The following is a 22,477-nucleotide window of genomic DNA, read 5'->3' as shown; positions in this document are numbered from 1 at the left end:
GGGGGGTAAGCCAGGGAAAAGCTGCATACCCAGCCCTGATTGCGATGCACCGTGTCCCAATGATGATGGCTAAAATACGGGTAACGCCCCCAATGTAGGAAGTGAGTGTTAGCCACAAACACATGAGGCTATTTTCTTACGATCTAAAATTAACTTGATGATAGTAAACATCTTCAACTCTGTTCCCGTGCGATACTCCCAATGCCATCCCGCTCAGATGCATGCCAAAAAGAAAGCTGAAAAGGCCGAAACATAAAGGCCACAATCATTGACCTAGACCCTCACTGCGGCCCTACGTCGGGTGCGAAAACCCTCCATAGGCCCAACTGCTCTGGCATCGGCACTCACTTCCTGCACACTTTTCTCCAGCTGTGTACAGCGAAGTGCCCTAGCCCCCACGTGATAAACATCTGGTGGCTTCCTTTCTGGCCAATGGCGGGGACCGTAGCAACATACATCACGCGTGAGACAGCACTCAGCGTTAGTTACAGTAGCCAAGCAATCACTGGTTGTAGGAGCAGAAAACGAATAATAACAAATGGCAAAGAAAGAAGCAAGGAGCTGCTTCTGCGTTCGCCCCCGACTACAAAGAGACAAGTCTCCACAGCACTGGACATTTAAGCGTCCCCCTGGGCCCAGAGCCGGGTCTGGCCGGCCCAGGGAAATGCCCCTTCCGCCTCCTTCGGTTGAGGCAAGGCGATGAGTACACCGGGGGTTGGGAGGCTGTCCTTCTAGTGTCCGCTCCGGGGGCTAGCCATCCACTTTTTATTCGGCTTGCGCCATTATGATACACAGTACAAAAAAATATAAATACACTGTAGTTAAATACGGAGTTAAAAAATAATAATAAGTGCACTGTAATTAAAGCCTATTCTGTTGGCCCTTATACATGTTAATGCGCTAGGAAGATCAAACAAATTGCAGCATCAATAAAGTGGGGCCTCATCATAATTGAGCGATGCATCATGAGCTGGTAAAATTGTCAGTACATTTTCCCCTCTTGTTTTAGTTCCCAGTCTAAGAAGGTGTGGCCTAACTAAATTAAAACAGATATTTGGTGCATAACAATAGAAAGTGAGGTAGACCATCTTTTCCTCCAATTTCGCAGTTTCAACACCTATTAGCCACAGGACTGAGCTTGCTGGTCCATGAATTGTTGCCGATTGGAAGAATGTTTAGTCGCTTACAAGTTAAAAAGATGGTGGCCTTCAAAGACCAGGGGATCTTTTGGGGGCCGAGGCCCAGTTGCAAATGGTAGTTCATTCCTTTAGTGACAAGTTGTTTTGAGTAGTACCCAAGATGGTGTTTTTCTGGTAAAATGTATTGAAAATGGTGCGTTATTAAAGATCATTTGCTCAGTAACATTGGTGAAAACTACTAACTGTATGGTGAAGTCACTCATTTGCCTGGTTTGTTAAAAACGAAAGCCCACTTTAACCAAAAGAACTGGATCACACTATCATGATGGGCCTGCACTTATTACACTGCCGTATTGCCCTCTCGGCCAGTCCGAGCAGGATCATGCTTGTCTCCAAACTCTGCCCCCAATACCTAACCGCAGTCCATGGGCTTAACGCAAACCCAACACCTACCCCAATGCTTAAGCCTGATACTAACCGCACCCAAAGAGAATAGCGCCCCTGTCCTAACCATAATCCCAATGCTGACCTAGAAGCCTTTGCCTAACCACGGTCCACAGAGACTAGACATACTATGATCCATAAGACTGGAAGCCTGACACAAACCTTACCCCCAAAGCCTAAAACCCTTACTCTGAACACTAAACCTTTGCACCCTTTAATCCAAGTCCATATTTCCATATACACCAATGCCCCCACAAGTCAAAACCACCTTATCCTAATCACCAAATGCTTATTCCTAAACCCCACCAAATGAGATTTCTGTGAATTCAACGAATGTGTTATTGGTCTAGCCGGATGGCAATGGCTCTATTTTGGAGTAGCCCTTATTAGAGTTATTCATTGTGAGTTGAGCAGTGATCTGACTACAGCTCCTCTGCAGGGCGCAGATCTCGCTGTTGACTTCCTTTAGGGGTCATTCTAGTGAATGCATTTCCCATATATTCTGGCTTCTGGAACTAGAATAGTCTCACTGGCCACGGGTGGTATCAGTTTCAAAATCTGTTTTGTGTCTAACAACCCCTTTTGTCCGCTCTTCCTCCCTGTGTGATCTCCTTACAGCATCGCCATACTTCTGTACCTGTCACGGAAGTACAACACCCCTGACCACTGGTACCCAGCAGACCTGCAGAAGCGGGCCCAGGTGGACGAGTACCTGTCCTGGCAGCACACGGCTGTGCGGTTTCATGGAAGCAAGGTGTTCTGGTGCAAGGTAAGCAGTAGAGGACATTTATCATTCTTTGGGGTGAGCTTATCGTTCTCCAAAGGAGGGATGCAGGGGAGGCAAGAGGAGCTTAGTAAGGAAGGTTCCGCGATTACTCAAACTTCACTCATACTCCTCCCTTTAGCATCAATCTGGCCATCAGTATTTTACATTTATGAAGGAAGATCTGAGCAAGTGACTCAAGCGATCACCCCCCCACTAGAGTGTCTGAACCTCTCCTACACATTTCAATCTCTCCAGCAAAACTTTGTACCAAGGTCTCTTGTCTCCCAAAAGAACAGAAAATGTTGCAACATCTCGTGACGGTGACATTGCCACACCTCCCCACAAATTCCTTCTTTCTAGCACCTCTCTGCAATGACCTCATGCAATTGTATTCTTTTCAAAATCTATAGTAACCAGATCATGCCATGCTGCTGGAAAATACCTTTTCATGCCCTCCTCCTTCACAAACCAATGCATCCTATGAGTTATAGTTGTACAAGATGTTTGCACAACCTTTGCGAGGGTTGTACAATTATCTATCCTAAGGGTTTTCAGAGTTCCCGCACCCAAATGATGGACCAGACTCCCTCTTAATCGGATGCTCTACCAAAGCTACCAATTCAATAGAGGTAAGAAAGCTGGTGAATAGGTACAGTTAGGCTCCCAAAATATACACAAAGAGGTTACAATACACAGATATCGTAAAAAATATATACTCCTCAATAAAAGGTTAGACATAACGCATAGATGGGGGGCGTGGCTAACCGCCATGTGAAGGAGACATGCCTCTCTGAAGCTCCTGCCTGATCCTGCAAAGATAAGCAACAAGCGGCGTGCTTAAAGCTTAATAAAAGGCTGAAATCAGAAAATCGGTGGAGAACACTTGGCTGGGCTCTCGGAGGCACAGGCTGCGGTGAATCAAGAAGATTTTGTTCCGCGCTGGAGAGAGAAGCCGAGACAAAATGGGGCGATCAGTGAGCAACAGCGCTGAAATCACTCCCAAGTGGAAGCAGAAGCAGTTCGGAGGATCTGCGCAAAGAGCAGTAAGCAGATGCGAGATCGAAGACCGAGCAGACTGCTGGAAGGAAGCTGTGAGGTGCTCAAAAATACCATGCGGATGAACTTGGACTCAGCGAATCAGGCAGGTCGGAGGCGGCGGAAGCCAGAGAAGACCGGATGAGCAGCACGGGACCACACAAGCCGTAGACCGCGTTCCCAATTTCAGAACTCCAAACAACTGCGGTAAGGAGCGGAAAGAGAGAACGAAGGGTGCAGTATCACCGCAGGGATCAGCGAGCACGATCCCTGTCAGAGCGCGACTAAAAGGAGGCACCCCTGACCCACAGACAAGCACGCAACAGAGCCCTCAGGGACACAGAGGAGAGGCCTAGTAAATGCAATGGTGCAGACACTGGATTAGGAAAGGACAAGGAGTGAGGAAGCAAATAAGCAGGAAGCTAAGCATAAAGGGCATAACACATGAGAAGTGGCAGCAGGCAAATATGCAGACCCACATTAATCGGAGCAGAAGCCTACACATGATCAGGCCCATAGCACAGAGCTCTAGCACGGAGGGACCACGAGCCAGGGACAAGGGAGGCAGACTACCCAACATAACGGGTGACAGGATATGGAGAATAAAAGAGATGGTGGAAGCCCTGAGATCTGCAGCTGAATAACTAGCACACAGCTGCAGCACAGAAAGGCCAGGGGCGAAAGAAGAGAACCATCCAACATAACTGGTGGGGAGACCGGGGAGAGCAAAAAGACTGTGAAGAAGCCACAGGCAGACTGTATAACTAACGCGCACCAGGGACCAGGCAAAAAGGAACCAGCAGGCCAGAGTAGTGAACATTCCACATAATTGATGTCGACTAAAGGCAGCAAAGCCAAAGACAAACAGACCACTATGGAAGCGTTTACTTATTAAAGGTCAAGACAGCCCTAAAGGAGAGAAGGCGGCAGGACCTGTTGAAGGCATGAAGAACACATTTGACAAAGGGAACCAGCAAATACTAGCCACCATAGCAGCACTACAAACAACCTTGGAAGAAAAGATCGATGCAGTAAGGATTGATGTGGGACTATTAAGGCAAGATGTGAGGTCGCTGGCTGAGCACACGAACAGCTGGAAGTGCAAGTGAGGGACAATACTAAGGTAGTGGCACAAACAACGTCAGACGTCAGTACACTACAACAGAGTAAAACTGCTGGAAGAAAGAGCAGATGATGCTAAAGGGCGCGCGTGCAGGAAAAACATCAGGATTCTGGGACTACCTGAAGGCGGCATGGAGGGGTCCAACCCAACTAAGTAGAAAATCTGCTGCTACAGGAACTGGCACCTGGGAACCTCGCACAGGGATTCACAATTGAGCGCGCACACCGATCCTTAGTCAGGAAACCACCACTGGGAGCTCCTCCTATGCCTATCATAGCCAACATTCTAAACTATAAGGATAGGGAGAAGATCTTTCCCATTTTCAAGGACTAGGGGACTATACAAAGAGCCTCAGCTAAACTGGCAATATACCCCGACTACACCTTTCAGGTACAGAAAAGAAGAGTACAAATTATAGACACAAAGGTGAGACTGAGGAAAGCGGGTCTGAAATACATGCTAACATAACCGGCCAAGGTGACGTTACTACATAATGGTCATGCCCTGTTCTTCGATAGCCCAGCATAGGCGCAAGACTGGATGGACAGCGTGAAAATGCCGACAATGGAAAAAGGCATTTTTTCACCACATGTGCTTGAAGCAAGAACAAACCCCACGAGCAATAAAAGGCAAAGTAACTAATGGCCGGATAATTGTAGTGGGGCAAGGTCTCACACACCAGAGAACAAAAGGGCTATGAAATGGAGGTGAGATCAAACCCGAGATTAAACATTATGGGTGCCATCTTGGAAAAACAGCACGGAGCAGGCAGGCAGAAGAGAGACACGTGCTTCTTGGTAGGAGGGACACTGGACAGAGGGACAGAGGGAAGCTCCTACTATCCCGTACATCTTTGTTTGGGTAGGTCACTAAGTACCCACCCGTTGGGCACCAAACACCTGGTCAGTTCACTAGGTAGGGAGTGAGCGGAAGCGGCGAAGTCTGAGCATGCACCGCAAGGCTGGACAGTTAAAGTTGGGGAAGGGTTGGTTGGGTAAAGGGGTGTGGGTGGTTTGTTTAAAGGAAGAGGGAGAAAGCCTAATAGAGTACTCTGAAGTCCTGACACACACAGAGGCACAATCTTCAGAACAGCTATGGCGTTTTGGAAGCAGCTGAAAAGACCATTCAAGATACATATATACATGATGGTGGGGAGCATTAATGTAATGACCTGGAACATTCAATGTCTTAATAACTATGGAAAGAGGCATAGGGTAATTACATAATTGCGCAGACAGAAAATAGGAATCACCCTATTACAAAAGACGCACCTCAATAAACCCAGACAAGGCAAAATTGCCCAAAAAGGGGCAGGCTTTGTAGTGGGATCCACATACTCGGCTTACGCTAGGGGTGGGGAGCGGGGGCTGGGGGGGTCCTCATTTGGGTGGACCCAACAATCCCTCTGAAGATTTTACAGACCAAGACTGATGACGAAGGCAGAATGGTAATGATCCAAGGTATGCTTGAAAATAGGGAAATATGTATAGTGAACATGTATGCACCGAATCATGACACTACAGCATTTATCCGGCCCATGTATGCGAGGCTGGGACCGTACATAGATGTGGTCATCGTATGAGGAGGAGACTTCAATTGCACACTGAATCCCAAAAATGGGTATGTCAGACAACAAGTTCAAAAGACCGGCTCCACCTGCAAAGGTGCTGAATGCCCTCCTACATTCCTTTAACCTAGTGGACATATGGAGGACAGTCCACCCAGAAGTGAGAGACTACTCGCACCATTCCACTACACACAAAGTGCACACAAGACTAGACTACCTGTTCACAGGGGAGGAACATATGAGGGAATTTGAGGAGGCGGAATATATCGCAAGAGTATTGTCAGATCATGCCCGCTAGTGCTAAAGTGGGTTGTTGCAGCCCCAAGACCACCAATACCAACCTGGACACTCAGACGTGAGTCACTCCTAGATACAGCATTCAAAGAACATGTGAGAGAACACACGGCAGAGTTTTCCAAAATTAAAGAAGGTAGTGTAAAATCAGTTGGAATGATATGGGAAACATTCAAAGTAGTGAGCAGGGGAGAGATGATGGCCAACGCTTGAGGGGGGGGGGGCACAAGGCCATCACCTCAGAATTAAATGAAACAGAACAAGAACTAGGAGAGGATGAGAGAATGAACAGTGCTGGTCAAGACCACTTGAGGGAAAAAACTAAACTGAGACACAAGTGTCTGACCCAATGGGACAGACAGGGCAAATTCAGCTATGCGCAATACCTAGAAAAAACTTGTACGCAAGGGAATAAACCTGGCAAGATGATGGCTTGGTTATATAAGAATGATAACATGAAAACACCAATACACTCGATCCAGGATGCAGAGAGTAACATAAGCAATACTCGGGCGGGGTTGAACAAAGCGTCTTATGACTCTATAGAGAGTTGTATAAGGATTCCCATGTCGAAAGAAATGAGGAACTGCAAGAAGCATAAGACCTCATAACCTTACCGCATCTAGAGGTGCAGCAAGTGCATATATTAGAGGAACCCATAACGACAAAAGAGGTGATGGCCATAATAAGAATACTTCACAAAAGGTAGCAGGCGCTCCTCTCCAGAGAGAACATGGCATGATAATCTGTTCTAAGATGAGAGATTGCAGCACACGTTTTTTTCTCACTGAACCTTTCACAGATGGGAAATAACCATTTGCATATCAGTCTTTGTCCCACCCCCATGGGCTGTCCAGCACCGAAATGCTATGGCAATTCCTCTCTGAACAAGAGTACCGACAGCAACACCATAGCATTTCGGTGCTGGACTGCCCATGTGGGCGGGACAAAGACTGATATGCAAATGGAAATTTCCCATCTGTGAAAGGCACAGTGAGCAAAAAGCGTGTGCTGCAAACTCTCACCTCAGAACAGGTTATCATGCCTTGTTGTTTCTGGAGAGGAGCGCCAGCTACCTTTTTTGAAATAATAAGAATACTGCCTTCGGGTAAGGCACCGGGCATGGATGGGCTGCCGGGCGAATACTATAAAGTATATGCGGACAGCCTTGCACTGATCCTGCCAAGAGTATATAACAAAGTGTTTGACACAGGGTCGCTCCCAGAAAGCATGAGAGAGGCAGTAATAATCCCTCTTCCTAAACCCAATAAAAAAACAGTTGATTGTGGCTCTTACAGGCCCCCGTCCCTATTGAACCAGGACAGCAAATTTCTTACTGCTGTGCTAGCGAATAGGCTCGGGAGAGTAATAATGAACCTCATACACCCTGACCAAATGGGATATGTTCCAAGTAGAAACATTTCCTGGAACATAAGGAGGTAATACAACGTTATTAGTAGTACTGATGGTAGGAAAGAGCACTGCACGGTAGCCTTGCTAGATGTGATGAAGGCATTTAATTTGGTCAACTGGGACTGGCTTTATGCAACAATGGTTAAACTGGGCTTTGGACCAAATTACATGAGATGGGTAAAACTGATTTATATTAAACCTATGGCGAGAGATAGAACAGGAGGCATCTTCTCTGACAGATGGGAGTTACAGAAAGGCACCAGGCAAGGCTGTCTGCTATCTCCGATGCTTTACATTATCGCAATGGAACCAATAGCGGCATTCCTGCGGCAGGAATACAAAGAGGCAGAGATAGCAATAGATGGGGTGAGACATATAGTATCAATGTACGCAGACGACATGTTATTGTATTTACAGAACCTCTAAGAGAACCTGCAGCACGTATTATATGTGATGGACAATTTTAGCCGTTTGTCTGGAATCTCAATCAACATGAATAAATCCTGTTTATTCCTGCTAGCCAAACTAGCTGAGGACAACAATGTAGAGTTGCCGACACTAACACTCCGGTGGGAAAGAAACTTCTTTAGGTACTTTGGACTAGACATCTACGATGACCCAAAACAGGAACACACACACACAATACCATAAAAATGATGGAAGGGCTAGTAAAATCAATGCAATTCTGGGGGAGGGTACCTCTGTCATTAATGCAGAGAGCAGCGCTATAAAAAAAATGGTGGCCCTACCCAGGAGGCTACATTGCTTTGGGAATGTCCCATAAAACATACCGAGGCAATTTTTAATAAGAATATAAAAAGAGTGCAGAAGCTTTCTATGACAGGATGGTAGACATAGGGTGGTACTCAACACTCTAGAAAGACCCTATATAAAAGAGGAGTTGAGGATTCCAAATTTCAAACTATATTATCTAGCATGCCAGATGCAATATATTGTGGGTTGGCTAGCAGATGACCCCACAGTAGACACAGCACTCCTACAACCAGCAATTCAACATCTACACTTGAAATACATATTATTGGTTGCCCCGCCAGAACCACAGGGATATCCACAACTAGTGAAACTGGACATGCAAATATGGTGTAGAACTTGCACAAAATGTGAGATCAAAGATAGGATATCACCTCAGATACCCCTAGCAGCAGTAATGACGGATAGTAGAGGACTGAGAGCTGGTGTGCGCTAACACTGGGAGGCATGTGGGATCATTACGATTGGGGACCTCCTGGAGAAAGTAACATTGAAATTTCAAGAATTACAGGAAAGGACAGGCATACATGGAAGGCAGTACCTGCTACACAGTTCTATAATAAACACGATTAAGCGTAGATGGCCATCTATTGGGGAGGATACAATAGCCAGTGAAGAAGTAGAAACAATAATAAATATCTTGGAGGGGGTGTATTCCGTATCAAGACTATATGATGTGTTAATAGAACTTCACTCCAGTCGAGAGCTGAGAACCAGGGCAGGATGCGAGGCAGAACTGGGAAAGTCCTTTAGGGATAAGGAATGGCTGAAAGTAGCTAACTATCATTAGAAGGTCTTCAGCAATGCGAGATTGCAGCTAATACAATTATATGAAATACAGAGAGCTTACCTAACTCCAGAAGTGATTGCCAGATTCAAAGGTGCAGACAGAGTTGTCCCAAATGCAGGATGGAAAACTCTGGAATGGTACACATTTTGGGAATGTAATATTAAACTGAAATTCTGGGGCGAAGTTGCACATAAGCGCCAGGCGACCACTCCGGTGGTGATAGTGTGCGGTACAAATATCCTTTAACATTAACATAAGGTGTCTCAGGGAGGCATACATTTAGTTATCCAATCCTCAGAAGCATGCATGCTGGGTCTCTTCCGGAGGGGTAAAAACGAGAAAGCACTTGGGAAGCTTAAAGACCTAATATATGTTTTGGCCAAAAGCAGTATAGCCATGAACTGGAAATCGGAGAGGGGGCCGATTGCAGAGAAATGGTGGCGGGATTTGCAAAGATGGACAATAGCAGAAATGGGAGTGTGGCAACAGCCGATTAATGAGCAAAAACAAGACCCGTGAGAAGACCAAATACAATGGACTGCCCTCACACAAACTTTATTCAACCCAAGTATGAGAGAAAACGAGAACTAAATGCACTCGAAGAAAAGGTTAATTGGGAAGGAAGTGTACAGGAGTTAAAGGGTAGTGGGGGAAGAACGGGCAATGTTTGAATGGGAATGCAGACAATTGGAAACAAGAAATACTGCTTATTTATATGCTTGAACGTATTCACCTGTATGCTGTTGTACTAAAGGAAATAAAGACATTTAAAAAAAAAAGACATAATGCATAGATCAGATACATACTGGAGTGGTTTACATTTGAACGGTAAAGTGGGAAAGGACAGACCCTTCCCATTCCTAAGCTAAGTCGATGGCACTTACCTGGTGGTACACTCAGCACAGGTATAATGATGGGGAACGCTGAGAAAAGAGGGCTCTCTAGACGCTAGCAACACACATTGAGTCATTCACAAATACCACACATGGATAGTCTCAGAAATGTCCTCCAACCTCTCATTCAGTGTAGTCACTTTTCTACATTTGTAAACCATATAATCAATAGAAGGCCGAGGGCGAGGAGGGGACAGTTGAAAACGAGGCCCAGTGGGACGATCGAGAATAGACTTAGGTTTACAGGACCAGACCTTCAGGTCTCATTACACTCCTAGAAACATTTTAGCCACAAAACAACCACAGTAAAACATTGTATCATTGTACATTTCAGTAGGCAGGACTGTAATATATTGATTTTAAGTCTGTCGAAATTCTGTCCTACCATCTCTAATTCTAGTTATTGGTAGTAAATTCTAGCAAGTGTACAACCAGTTTCCTAATTGCCTGGAGGAGGGGGGAAGCAACAGGAAAATGGAACAAACTGTTCCAGCATGGGGTATCCTTGCCAGACCTTCGAGGAGGCCTCGGGGTTCGGTGGAGAGGGTGGTGGTTGGGAGGTAGACACACTCAGCAGCCTAGAGGAGCAACTGGGGATGAGGGAAAGAACATGGGGGCCCACCAGTATGGTCAGACCTAGTCCTAAAAGTACAGCAACAGATTTTCATGGCAAAATCTTCCAACAGGTAAGCTGCAGGAAAATAAGGATAGATTAATGTACCAGTTTTCCCCTAGATATATCCATAAGTTCAAGAGTTCTTCTTTCCCCACCTGGGTTGGGAAAATACTGGAGTATTGAATATATGCTTGCACCTCTCCTCTCTACAGGTTGTGACACCCATGCTTCTGGGTACTGAAACAGACCCTGAGAGGATGGCAGCCGCGATTAAGGAAATGAATGCCACCCTGGATCAGTTTGAAGCAAAGTTCCTGCAGGACAAGCCCTTCATTGTTGGCGATGAGATCTCATTGGCCGACCTGGTGGCCATAGTGGAGCTCATGCATGTGAGTTTGGACAAGGGCAGAGTTTGACATTTGCTGTTGTTTGGGCATGGACTGCCCTGACTGTGGTTCGGTCATGTTTAGTGTCAGTATGTGGGAACCTAGACCATTCTGGCACAGGTGGGTGTAGTGTGGTTACTTATGTAACTTAAAGGAGGGGAGGGGTGAAAACCAAGCAGCAAAGGTCCAGGAACGATCTTCGTCCGAGTGTTTGAGTTTTTTGCACAGTGATCGTTGAAAATAGCCTCTTTGAACTGAAAGGCCCTGTGGTGATAGCAAGGCATAAAATAAGCAGTGTCGCATAGCAATTTGCTATGCAATTCTGTAGGTTTCCTAATCAAATGAACACTTGTGTAGCAAAGTTAGCTATTTAAGTTGCCCTCTTCAATGAAAGCAGAACTTGCCCTGCAGTCCTCTCTTGCCCTCTGTGCTCTCTTGACCCTCTCTTCACTGTTCACTTCAACTGCTAACGGAGGGAAAGTGAAGCAGTAATCATCTCCTCCACTCCAAGTGCCAAAGGCATGTGTAGGAATGCTAGGCAAGAATTTATTTTTCTAATAATTGCAAACCAGAGGTAATTGAGATGAGACTTTTATTAAGCTTTCTATATCCTGTCTGGCAAAGACCAGTATGTGTCAACTTTATATCTTTTAAAAAGAGTCATGCAATTCCATTCGTAAAATGTAAGGTGTTACATAATGCATAATTATAGTATTGATACTGTAAAACATTGCATTATCTCCATGCTTTAGAGTAAAGTTTAGGTTAGTGTATCTGAATTTCATGTGTCAACTATATTTCATTTTGTTGGGGAAGATGCATCATGTTGACTATTGAACTTTTGAAAATGTACATGATCACATGATGAAATCCTTGTGATGGCAAACCTAGTTATGTAACCTGCAGGTTGCATACATCTTGCAACTGGTACTCAACCCATAATCAAACCCATTGAAACACTTGTGTATAGGCACGCTATAAATAAAATATTATATATCATCATACTCCTTGAGATTCTATGATCACCCTGTTGCTTTATACCAGGGACCCTAAAAATGGAATCACCACAAAGTACAATATTTTACCTAGTTTGGCCAGTTCTCTGCCTGCTACGCAATCCACTCTTAGTCTTTCTTTCCTCTTACATAATGAATACACACAGCAAACTAAAGGATTACGCAAAGTAGTGATCAATATTTCCATCCACTATGTACATCCACAGATCTACTGCAATACCAAACACTGTAGTTAGCCTCTAGAGCTCGCTTTGCTTTATGGTTGCATTATATATTACCACCTGCAGGAGACAGCTGGACAAACTGTTTTCAGAGCCCTTTTATTATATATATATTTGTGCCCATTCATGCAGCTAACCTTTTACATTTCACAGTCACTCGCCTATGGCTCGCAAAGTCTTTTCGCCCACTCGCACCGTTGTGTAGATTTTTATGATGGGCGAGTAGCATTAACAAGAGTTGTTTGAAGCTTTATTTAACATTTACTTGTTTTGCAATAAATGTCAAATACAAGTTTCAGTGTGCATGGCTGGCCTCTGGGTTGGAGCAGTGTGCCAAACATTAAGTGGGTTTGTAGTGACATGCACCATTTTACAGAAATCACATTTTAAATTTGTTGTCCTCCGTTGCTATGGGTCAAGTGCATTTCTCTTAGGTTTAATAGGTAAACTAAGTTACCCGACATGCAGGTCTAGCTGAAGTTTAAAGAATGTGCCAGGCCTGACTCCTCTCACTAATGTCTTATTTCAGCCTTACGCAAAACAGCTGTATTGCTCATTTCATGTCTTGGGTACAAATAACCTCTGGTGACATTAACAGTAATAGTAAAACATTGCTAATCAAATTGGTCTGTTTGCTAATCAAAAATATTTTGATTAGCAAACTCTGCTAATCAATTTTTGAAAACTAATTTATGCCTTGGATAGTGCTGGGGAAAGACCTCTTTAACAGTACACGCTTTTCACACTGCCCACTTGAAACCCACCTAATCGGGGAGGAAGCAGGACTCCTTGGGTGTCCGCTCCCACCTCTCTGCAGAGCCTCCATGCAAAAGTGACTGTTTTATGTGGACTACAGTGGCGGTTCTGTGTTGAAAAATATATTTATGTGGATATTGGTTAAAAGGTAGAAATGCAACCTGTGGAATATTTCAACTGCTCTCTGATCTGTGTCCATCCTGGATGTCGTGGCTTCATATCTGAATTTGATTCCTCCTGTCGGGTTATATTTAGACCACCCTTAACCTGCGGAGTTCCTTCCCACTCACCAATCAAGGAGCCCTGCAATACTTGCTTAATTGTTTTAGTGCTGTCCTTACTGAAGACTCATATAGTCGCACAAACCCCCCCTCCGTGCCCACAGTGAGCCAAGAACCAGGCCCGGTATAGGAAATATATGTGTATTTATTTTAATTATAGGTAATAGAAATCACACCACACATGCCACCTTCTTTGTGGCTCACAATTAACTTCTTGTTACACATGTGAATCACACCAATGGGTCAGGAAAAACACAAATTACAATACTTTTCTTTCTACAAACTTTAAGTGATCATCAATACTGGTCCATGCATAAAATCACTTTACATCTGCAATGCTGTACAATTCTGATTTTCCTGCATGCTTAAAAGGCTAGAAGTTAGGTTACAGATGTGTACCAATGCATAGAGAATTATGATTTCACCCCTACCTTTGCTCAAAATAAGCACAGAGTGATTTAGCAGTGGGTTTTTCAGACCCCCACCCCTACTTTGGTCTGTGTTGTCGGACAGGAAAATTGGGAGGATTGAAGAATTTTGGATTTCAGACCAGCCTCCACTTAAAGGCCTGTGTTGGGGAAGCTGACAGTTTCAGGATTTGTTTTGTTTAGGGACAAAGACACCCCTCTTCTAAAGACAAAATAGGATCATCCAATTAAATCAGTATATAGTTTTCAGTGCACATCGGGAATGTGCTTTGTTAATTTCAAATTTTTACAAAAATCACCCTGTGGTCTTCTGCCAAGTTTTGGTTTCCCAGGGCTCAGTTAAACGTACATAGAAAGCCTCTGTTTAAAGTTCAGGAAATCCAGCTGCATTTCAGGTCTCTCTTGAAGCAGGGGTCTGGTCACTCCATGCTCAAGGATGTCCCCCAGAACTCCACCATAGGACCTATTCAGCTTTTAGGCCTTCCAGAAATAGAGAGCTCCACCCAGATGCAATTTCATCAATCTCCTTTGGGGATTCCTTTCGTCTGTCGGATGTTAAGTTTCAGCAGCTCTTCTTTTTCATGGTTCATCCACTTTATATAGCAGCGATGACACCATCAAGTTTACTATCTTGGTGAGTACCCTGCAAGAGCTCTTGCAAATAGGATTGGACAGTTACCCTCCTCTCTCTTCCCAACTCCAGCCCATCTCTAAGGATTTGTTTAGGAGTCTGGCGCAGACATATGGCAATTCCCATTTGTAATCCCCATTTGTTCTCATGTCAAATTTTTGTCGAAAAACTAGTTATGTATCAAAATCTTTGTAATTTACTAGGTACTGCCATACCATATATGTTTTCTGATTGAACTAATCAGAGGGAATTTAGTAAAACAGCCAGATCTGCATAATGTTGCTCGGCCATTTGTTTGTTTTCTGACATTTTAACAAAAAACATAATCGTGAGGAACATGCAATTTATTATCCATATACCTAATTTTACCCTTCACCCGTTCGCCAACTCTCAAATTTGGACCATTTTCAGATCAGCCAGAAACTCCTCTTAGATGGCCATTACAGTTCCCTGGGTGGCAGGTGGATGAATTTTATATCGCCAAAATCACATGGAAATTATCTAAATAAAATGAAACATATATCAAGAAAGTACAACTTATGGTTGCTGGGAAAAATGCCTGAGTTATAACAGTTCTTTTAAATTAATAGTTAATCTTGATGTTGGGCAAATGGAAGCTCTCCTGCCTCCAGAACATGGGTCTCTCTGGCCAGCCTTTAATCAGAGTTTTTATTAGTCTTTGCCGTTGAAGTTTTGCTGTTTGAAGTGGGTGTCTACAGATCATAAATGGTGGGATGCATTTGGTACATAGAGATCCCACTCCTCTGTAGATAATCAGCCCAGCCGGCCCTGTGATGTCGCAAGGCATGTTTCTTATCCGAAGGGGGCCATCATTCCGATTTGACAGGCACCTATTGCTTGTATTTCTTTCAAAGTTCAGATGCTCTTAATTGTAGCCCCTGTTTTCATACCTCCCCTCTACATTCCAGGCATGCACCAGCCAGGGCCATTTGTCTCTGTACATAGCCCAGCCTTCATGGACAACACCTTTCAGGCAGGCCACATTTTATTGCAGTTGTAAACAGCTGGGATGCAAACCAGGCTTTCAGTAGGGGAAGGTCTTTGAGAAGTTTGCCCATTGTCCCTTCATTTATCCTTGGCTGAAGGGAAGTTACGAATTGCAATTTCTAACATCAGACTTTATTCTTTGACATACAGTGTGTTTTACTGATCAGGGTTCACTTTGCTTTTACGCTGAAATTGCAGGGCTGTTTCTTTCAGTCATTACCCCATTCGCCCTTTTAGTTATCTGCTGTTCGTTATTCTTCTGAAAGGCGGGTCTGAATTGTCCAGTTTTATGGGTGACAGTTGGATTGAAAAATTGTGCATTTATTTCTCAGCCCTCAAAGTGATGTGCTTTTCCAATCTGCACTCAGATTACATTTTGTTTCTCGCTTTCTCTGGATTTCCCTTGCAGAAAGACACCCACATAGTCTGCCTAAATAGGAGCAATGTTGCATGCAGATTTCTGAATGCTGGCAGGTCATTTCTCATGAGCCCTTCAGTTCCGTGGAATGGGGCCTTTGATTATATCTCACACTCCAGCATCATTGATATAAAATAGTTTAACTTGGGAAATACATTGTGATAAAGACATTGGGATTATGATGAATTGATGCCCTGGGGGACGGGGGTTAATCTTGTGGAAATATAAATACCTTTGTATAAGGTAGGCACTCGCAATCCTGTCTCTCACACCCCAAACTGAATTTCCTGGGATGTGCAGCAGTCCTGTCACCAGGCTGTTGCATCTCCACTGCAGATCATCCAACTCTGAGCTGAGCAGCAATAATTTGCATTGCAGATGCTGCTTCCTGCACACAAATAACTATTTAACAAATAACTATTTACCTTTACTGATAAAGAACCTAAAGCGGTGAAATAAAGTTGCCATGAACTGGAGGAACTGGACCTTGACATCCTCGGTCTCACTGAGACATGGTTCATGGCCACCTCTGTCACCAGCTTTGACACACTCCTACCTGACGGTTACAAGATCCTCTCCTTGCCCAGGCCCAACTGTGCTGGGGGGGTGTGGCCCTTATCTTCCCTGAGTGGATTCCTGCCACTGTCACTCCTATGCAGACCTACTCCTCCTTTGAATGCCTTGTCTGCCGACTCTCTCTCTCTCCTAGCCATTCCCTTACCGTGGCTACTATTTATCGGCAACCTGGTCAAATTTCCTGCTTCCTCTCTGAGTGGGCTGACCTCTCCTCCTCACTCCTGTCCTTAACCACTCAACTCCTCTTTCTTGGAGACTTCAATATCTACCTTGATGCCTCCTGTCCTCCCTCTAGACTCTTTCGCGACCTCTGCGACTCTCTCTCACTCTCTGTTCTCCCGTCTGGGCCAACCCATTCTGCAGGGCACACTCTTGATGCTCTGATCTCTTCTGACCTTCCCCTCTCTGTCCCTCCCTCCACTCCTCTCTCCTGGAGTGATCACTTTCTCCTATCCTCCCACCTCACCCTCCCTACCCCACAGGCAAAGCCACCCTCATCACTGCCACCCACATTCGCGGTCATCCGACCCATGAAGCGCATGTCAGTTGAGGCTTTCACTACCACCTTCTCACCCCCCCTCCGGCTGACTCCCACCCTGACACAGCTCTCTCCACTCTGCTATATCTGATACCCTTGATATGCTTGCCCCTGTCATGAGAATCCGCATGAAGCCCAATGCCAAATGTAACTCTTGCTATGACTCAGATCTCGTCACCCTTAAACGCAAGTGCAGGGTGGCAGAGAGGAAATGGCGTGCTTCATGTTCATCCTCTGACAAACTGGCCTGCCGCCTACTCCAAAGGCAATACCGGCTCTCCGTTCTCACTAAGAAGAGAGCCCTTATCCAAGCCCGCATCTCTGCGGCATCTAACAATTCGGCAGAACTCTTTAAAATCTGCAAGGAGCTGACCAACCCTGCTGCAGTCTCCACCTCTCCTGTCCCCTCCCAGGCCCTTTGCACGGCACTGGCCTCTCACTTCATTTCAAAAACTCAAGACATCCTGTCCTCACTCTCCTCCTATCACCTCCGCTCCCCTATTCCCTGCTCTCCCTCTGGCCTTTCGGCAGCCACCCCTCCTCCCTCCTTCTCTGCCTTTCCCCTTTTTTCTGCTGACGAGTTTTCGAGACAAGTCCGATCTATGAAAGTCTCGTCAAAACAGGTCCACCTCTGTTCCTCCAAAACTATCAATGACCACATCGACTCCCTGGCGCCTGCTTGGCTGACTTCTGCAATCACTCCTTCACCTCTGGAGTCTTCCCATCCCCCCTCAAGCACTCCCTTGTGCACCCCCTTCTTAAGAAACCCTCCTCTGACCCCTCCTGCCCAGCTAACTATCGCCCAATCTCTATCACTCCCTTCCTGGGCAAGCTCCTGGAGAAACTGGCCATCTCCCAGCTTAATCTCCATGCTGAATCTGTTGGTAGTCTTCATGACCATCAGTCTGGCTTCAGAGCTGCCAGAAGCACGGAAACTGCTCTCCAGAACATCTGTGAGGACCTGCTCTCTAACCTTGACTCTAACACCCCTTGTGTTCTCATCTTGCTCGACCTCTCTTCTGCCTTTGACACTGTTAACCACACCATCCTGCTCAACCGTCTCCGTGATAACCTGGGTATCACTGGTCAAGCTCTGGCGTGGCTGTCCTCTTTCCTCTCCAATCGACCCTCCCAGGCCCAACTGGGTTCCTTCCTCTCTGACATCTTTTTCTCTACCTGTGGTGTCCCCCAGGGATCTAACCTCTCCCCTTGGCTGTTCAACCAGTACCTGGCACTTCTTGCTCACTGCATCGCCACTCTCTGTCCCAACTTTCAGTGCTACGCGGATGATGCCCAGCTCATTTTCAGGCTACCCTCGGCCTTCTCTTCCACTTCCCTCATCTCTGACTGTCTTTCTGCTATCCAGGAATGGTGTGCCGCCAACGACCTCTGCCTTAATGCCAGTAAGACTGAGATTCTACTTATCGGCACACCCACTCCCTCCTTCCATGCAGCTCTCTGGCTGGCCTCCCTTGGCCCTCTTTCTGCTCCTACCTGCACGGCAAAAAACCTCAGGGTCATCTTCGACTACCAGCTACACCTCCTCAGAGGTATCCTTCCTTTTCTCTCCTTCCCCCAGAAGCTCACTGTCTCCCGAGCCCTGGTTCTCTCGAAGCTGGACTACTGTAACAGCCTCTATCTTAATCTGCCTGCCTCCACTCTCCGCCCTCTGCAACTCATCCAGAACAGGACTGCGAGACTTGTCCTTGGCCTCAAGCCCAGGGATTGTATCTCTCCAGGACTGAAATCACTACACTGCCTCCCAGTGGCTGCAAGGATTAAGTTCAAAACCCTCTGCATTGTCCACAAGGCCTTCTGGGGCCTTGGGCCAAAATACCTGCAACTCTCTCTTCCTAAATATCTTCCTTCTCGAGCCCTTCGCTCATCCACCTCCAACTACCTCAGGGTCAGCCGCTTCTCCAAGCAACGAGCTGGGGGTAGATCTCTCGCCGCAGCAGGGGCCTCCCTCTGGAACATCCTTCCTGCCTCCCTGAAACTTGAGGAGAACCATCTCCGGTTCCGAAAGCACCTCAAAACCTTCCTCTTTGCCTCCGCTTTCTCTCCCTCTCTCCCCTGCTAAAATCACTGAACCTGCACTGAATCTGCAACTGGGCCACTCACCGATCTCATGTCCTGGCCCAGCCACTCTTCCTTGCACTACCTACATGCACTACGGGACTGTCTCTGTATCCTACAGCCCCTTCTCCCGGCACTTACCTTTGCACTTGCCACCAGCTGGCCCTATTATTTATATTGTATTCTATTAACCATGTACCGCACTTTTCTTGCAGTTGCCAGTAGTTGGCCCTATTATTTATCTTGTGTTCTACTAACCATGTACTGCACTTCCCCTCTCCCCTTCCCCTGCACTTTTCCCAGTCCCCCTACCCTTGCACTTGCGCGATCTGAATGACACCTGGCCTAGTAGGATCGTTGTCTGTCTCCCTTTGTTCCCCCCCGCCTCGTCGCGCCTTGAAACACTTGTGTATAGGCGCGTTACAACTGCCATATCATATCATCTATCATATCATATCATAGCTGAGAGGCAAGTGGGAATTTTGGCAATGTGTGTAAAATTCAATCCGCGATCAATCATAGGCCTTCTACGAAGGTAGAAGGGTTGCTACACTGTGTAAAGGCATTTTTTGCCAAATCTAGAACATTTTGGCAGCCTATATAAAACTACATTGGAGAGGATAGCATGACATGCATCACTCCATGTTCATATTGATTGATCTACAATACAATCGAGGGGGGGGGAGATTTTAAATTAATCCATATTCTTCATTCACATTTTATACAGCCCCAACACAATTAATTACAAGCTTTAATCAGAATTAACAAATCATTTTGTTTTCCACACAGCCTGTTGGAGCCGGGGTGGATATCTTCAAGGACCGCCCGAAGCTGGATGCCTGGCGTTTACGCGTTGAGACTGCACTGGGCACAGAGCTCTTCCAGGAGGCCCACAAGGCTATTCTGAATTGTATGAAGGTGAAGAGGGATCCCCTGGAACCACATGTGGCAGAAGCGCTGAAGGTCAGGCTCTGCCTCTTCAAGTGAAGATCATGGGGTAATCCAAAGAACAGCAAAAAGAAAAATAGCAGTGCCTGGAAGCACAGGATGATGGATTCTATGAATAATTAGCCCTAAATGCCACTATATCTACAAATGGACCTTTTCAGAAGACCGTAGCTTGGAGGGATTGAGATTACTCTGAGCCATAGATTACTCTTGCATTTTAAAAACCACCAAATGTGAAAATTACACTTCTAAAGATTGAACAACTCAAATTTTGGATGTGGGCAATAAAAATAGGGCCTTGAATCAAAGTACTTGCCTGGGGATAAGAGAAGAATTCTGGGCTGGGCTGGTGACTTCCTGTCCTTCGTCCTTTGTTATCCTCACAGTTGGTCATCTCGCTAGCTAGGGGCATGTTTTTAATATGGCACAGACTAGCCCCGTGTTAGGCCAACATTCTACGCGTGGTGGCCATTTGGTTCCATGTCACTGAGGCACCAGGTTTCCTGCAGTGGGCTTTTTCATTTTCAAACCATGGTAGTTGCTCTATTGGCTCAATTGAATATTGTGAAGACAATCACCTCTGTTGGCAGGGACTCCCAGGTATACCAGAGTATGGCTGGGGGTCCCACGACTTTGAGGGCCCAACAAACAGAGGACTCAGCCAACGGGGTTACCAGTCATTTGGTCGAAAACCAAATGGTCGAATGACCATTTGATCGAAGTAAAATGGTCAAAAAAAAAGGTCGAATTTTTTATTTTTTTATTTTTTTCTATTTTATGATGGGGTTCCCCCCCAAACCCCCTTTTTCTTTATTAAAAAATATTTTTAAGCAATCGAAACAAAAAAAAATATATAAATAAATAAATAAATGTGACCTTTTTTTTCCAACCATTTTGATTCGATCAAATGGTCATTCGACCATTTATTTTCGACCAAATGACCGGACACCAGCCAACAGCACGTAATACTGCAGTTTATTGCAAATGAAACCAATAGGGATCAATACAAGAAAAACGAAAAATTATCTGGTACATCTCAGCTTTCCATAGCATGCAGGCCAGTTTTGTGTGACTCTGGCATCATTACTTTGGCCCTTCCCCTATCAGCATGAGGGATTGGGTATTGAGAGTATAACTACCTATAGGGGACGCTATAGATGTTATACTACTGGTCATTGCATGTCAGGTGGCTGGTCTGTCCAATCCCCAAGAAACTATCCATTACATTGTTGCAGAGTAGTGGGTTTACCATTGGCTCTTGCCCCTTGCCATCCACCCCTGGGTTTCTAGACTGTGGTTGGTTAGAGCTGATCTCCCCAGGCCTGGGACTCGATCGAGTTCTCAGCTCACTGTGCATCTCCTGAAGGAGATGTGAATGATTCTGTCTGTATTGTAACTTGTGTGTACCACCTTTGCCTATGAAAATGTGCTCCTCACATTGCAACACTTGTTACAGTCTGTGTCTGGATTTGCTAGGATTTGCTCCCCTTTCCCACCACAGATGACTGTCCATTATCTCATTTGGCTGTACCACGTGTTTAGGGACCACGAAATTGAGCTCTTCAGCTTACAATTAGGAGGATTTATTCTGTTTATCTGCAGCTGGTCCCCTTGTCATCTGAGACTGGAATGTGTCCACGTATCTCTGATCTTGGCTGTGAGTCTGCTTAATGCCCTGTGCAGCCTGAATCAGATTTGCTCGTCTCATGCTCAGTGGCTTGAGGCCTGCTGTAATTTTCCTAAACTTTGTAATGCCATTTCTACACTGTCCATGTTATGCTAGGTTCTCTAAATGTTAGTCACAATTGGCCCTATCAGGTTCTGTATATCCCTGTAGTCCCATAGGGTTATTTGCGTTAAGCATCTGCAAGCTTCCTTACGATATCTTGTGCCTTGGCGTTCTGCATTACTGCATTTGGCTAATGAGAAAATAATAAAAGTATTGACAGTATGAATATGTATCTGTCCTCTGGCTATAGGACTGTGCATGCATGTTCTTCGTGTATACGAGTGTGTGTTTGTGTGATGCAGTGCAGGACTACGAGTATGCTTCATGTTTAACGCTGCAATGTCCTGGTGTCACTAATGACGTCAGCACTGTGGCTTCTCAGTGTTTAGTCGAGGCTGTCCATATAGGTGTCTCTGTCCATGATCTCTGGTTCCTCTCCTATACCTGGGAAGATTTGCATTGCGTTGCATTTGATCTGAGAGGATATCTTTCAGTGTACTTGTCTGTCATTGGTGCACTCGGGACTCATCCAAATTAAGATGGGTGGCCTCAAATGTTTCTGGCCTTTCGTCACAACATGAATCTGGGGGTGAGTAGGGACATCTTCGGAATCC

General features: G+C 45.5%; 1 protein-coding gene across 1 annotated transcript in view; it reads left to right on the top strand.

Annotated features, from left to right (window-relative positions):
- LOC138492607 (glutathione S-transferase theta-1-like) overlaps nt 1–22,085 on the top strand; it is a 43,350-nt gene extending 21,265 nt beyond the window's left edge. The window contains exons 3-5 of the mRNA XM_069619897.1: nt 2,202–2,352; nt 11,064–11,240; nt 19,976–22,085. Coding sequence (XP_069475998.1) covers nt 2,202–2,352; nt 11,064–11,240; nt 19,976–20,173 — 526 coding nt within the window. The 3' untranslated portion in view covers nt 20,174–22,085. The remainder of the gene's footprint in view (nt 1–2,201; nt 2,353–11,063; nt 11,241–19,975) is intronic.
- The last annotated feature ends 392 nt before the right edge of the window (nt 22,086–22,477 follow it).

Source organism: Ambystoma mexicanum, chromosome 10, assembly GCF_040938575.1.
Source record: "Ambystoma mexicanum isolate Mex_15411 chromosome 10, UKY_AmexF1_1, whole genome shotgun sequence".
In the NCBI taxonomy this organism is placed as follows: Eukaryota; Metazoa; Chordata; class Amphibia; order Caudata; family Ambystomatidae; genus Ambystoma; species Ambystoma mexicanum.
This window is presented reverse-complemented; position numbering and strand designations above follow the sequence as displayed.